This window comes from Miscanthus floridulus, chromosome 14 (genome assembly GCF_019320115.1).
Source record: "Miscanthus floridulus cultivar M001 chromosome 14, ASM1932011v1, whole genome shotgun sequence".
NCBI classification, from domain to species: domain Eukaryota; kingdom Viridiplantae; phylum Streptophyta; class Magnoliopsida; order Poales; family Poaceae; genus Miscanthus; species Miscanthus floridulus.
The window spans coordinates 24,521,789-24,524,117 of record NC_089593.1 but is presented as its reverse complement, the minus strand read 5'-3'; the positions used below and the strand labels follow the sequence as shown (position 1 = coordinate 24,524,117).

General features: G+C 38.9%; 1 protein-coding gene across 1 annotated transcript; it reads left to right on the top strand.

Annotated features, from left to right (window-relative positions):
• The first annotated feature begins 329 nt into the window (after positions 1-329).
• LOC136506003 (uncharacterized) lies at positions 330-1,583 on the top strand. The gene has a single exon (XM_066501129.1). The coding sequence runs from the start codon at positions 330-332 to the stop codon at positions 1,581-1,583; it is 1,254 nt and encodes a 417-aa protein (XP_066357226.1).
• Positions 1,584-2,329: the final 746 nt, after the last annotated feature.

Here is a 2,329-nt window from a genome sequence, read left to right as displayed (position 1 = left end):
GCTATCATGGTGAGGAGTTTAGAAGGACAAAAATATAGAATTCCAAGTCAAAAGCTCATTATCATGTTTGGTGGCTAAAAAAAATAATTTAATACACATTTGCTTGCTTACATTTCCCTAGTATGACTACATAGAGGTGATTAAGGGGGATATTTCCTTTGATTTTTGTTGTTTATTTATTTAACATATTTTGTCCCCTTTGCCTATTTGCATCTAGGTAGAATAAACTTCTCTCCTGTAATGATGTTTGTAGGACTATTTCCCTTTGCATCTGTAAAGAAGTAAACTAATTTTCTTCTTCTAATATGTCTCCTAGAACATCTGGTCTGATGATCAACCAAGACATACCAGAAGATGTCATATGTTGCAACATCTTTTCACGTCTTCCTTTCAAGTTGGTCACATGCTTGAAGATCGTATCCAAGGATTGCTGCAAACGTCTCACAGGTACCAAGTTTGCTGCAAAACAGGCAACGCTTTGCCCATCATGCCCGGCACTAATCCACATTGGTCCTAATAAGGAATCATATAGATACTCCCTTGATGTTCTATCATCGACACCTTCTATAGTTGGTGTTCCCTCATCAGAGTTTGATTTCCTTGGTTGCCGCTTGGATAATGGCCGTTTTGATATCCTTGCCTCAACAAATGGCCTTCTATGCATCCGCTACAAACCATACTATAGTGGCCCTCTCACTCCACCACCTACCATCCTTTTAGCAAATCCAACAACACAACAATCCCAATCAATCCCTGGTGCAGCTAATCATCTTGACATAACTAGTGCCATTGGTCTAGTGTTTGATCCATTAGATGACCCTCAAGGGAAAACACACAAGTTCATGATTGTCAAGGCATTTCCATTATCTACCATAAGTGATACTTTAGTTGAGGTCAAATTTATCTCTTTTTCCTCGGATATGGGTCGATGGGTCACGTCAAGTACTATGATTACTGCAAACATGAAAGAAGTAATATGCCAAAAGGTGGTATATGCAAGTGGTGTTCTATATTGGGACTATCAAGAGGATCTACTCTGGTTTGATGTTGGAAGAAATGAAGTTGGGAGCATCAAGATGCCTTGGAAGATGCAAGGGTTCAATGGTGACGAGGAACGCCATAGCATTGATGTCTCTTGCAATGGTTTGCTCATGTGTACAACCATTAACAAGGATGGTTTGGCCATATACCAGCTTGTGAGAATAGATTACCATTGGGAGCTCAAGCATACGAAAGGATGGAAGAGCATTATGGAGATGAGTTGCGACGAGTTCCAATTTTGTCATTCAATGAAGCTACGTAATGGGTGGCAAAACAAGTTTTATGAGAGGTGGTTTGTGCGCCCACTTGGTCTAGAGAGTGGGAGGTGGGTTTATATTGGGGTGAGGCAAAAATGGAAGACATCAGACAAGGTATTACGTTATGACATGGACACAGGCAAGGTGGAAAATACTGGGAAGGAGTTGGGCAATGCGTTTGTCATGAGGTGCGTCTTTGGATACCGCAATAGCATGGCTACTCTTCCACCAATTGTCGTGCCAGGATTGCAAGATGGAATTTGTGATGGTAAATCTGGTGATTGAATGTGTGCAATAGAAAAAATGATTAAGATGAATATTGTTTGTTTCTAACTTCTTATCCTTCTATAAAGGTAGTGATTTATGAGACTTTAATAATGATGTAATTTTCTTTCAATGGGAAATGTTCAAATCTTGAATTATGCACTTGCTTATACTTGTTTAATGGTTACAATTATGTCTCATTGTGAGCTCCAGAGAATGCAAGTACATTGCTTTGCTACTTTGAACTTGAAGATTTAATAAGTTCTTGAGTATAAAGAGAACCAACCACATATTGGTGGTGTACTTACAGTTTTAGTTCTGATTTGCTCTTTCAATTGTATACTAACCAAGCACTCAATATAGCATTTGTTTGCACCTTAAGGATGGCTAGATAATTGTTCTAAAATATAGACATTCTACCAAAGATAGTGCTTACTATGTACAATTTTGATGTGCACAATTCTCTGTGTTTGGCCAACTATGTCTTCCATTTGATATTAGGTAGAAAAAATTTATGTTTCGTGACCTAGACACATGCATATGAGTGTCGACTTTGCAAAACCTGCTCACCCGGGTTTGTGCTTTGACTTTGCATGGGTGTCTACATTTTTGGTTGCTTAATCTTTCAATGGTAACCAATGTTCTTATCAGTAGCGAGGCACCATCTATGGTGGCTGTATAAATCGCAATATTTGTTGGCCTGACTTTTTGGAGGTATTCATAGGTGTGCATGTTCCTGTTATTAGGTGTGCATGTTCTTTCACCTT

Coding starts and splice junctions, on each gene's coding strand:
- LOC136506003 (XM_066501129.1), top strand. CDS start 330: ATGATCAACCAAGACATACCAGAAGATGTCATATGTTGCAACATCTTT.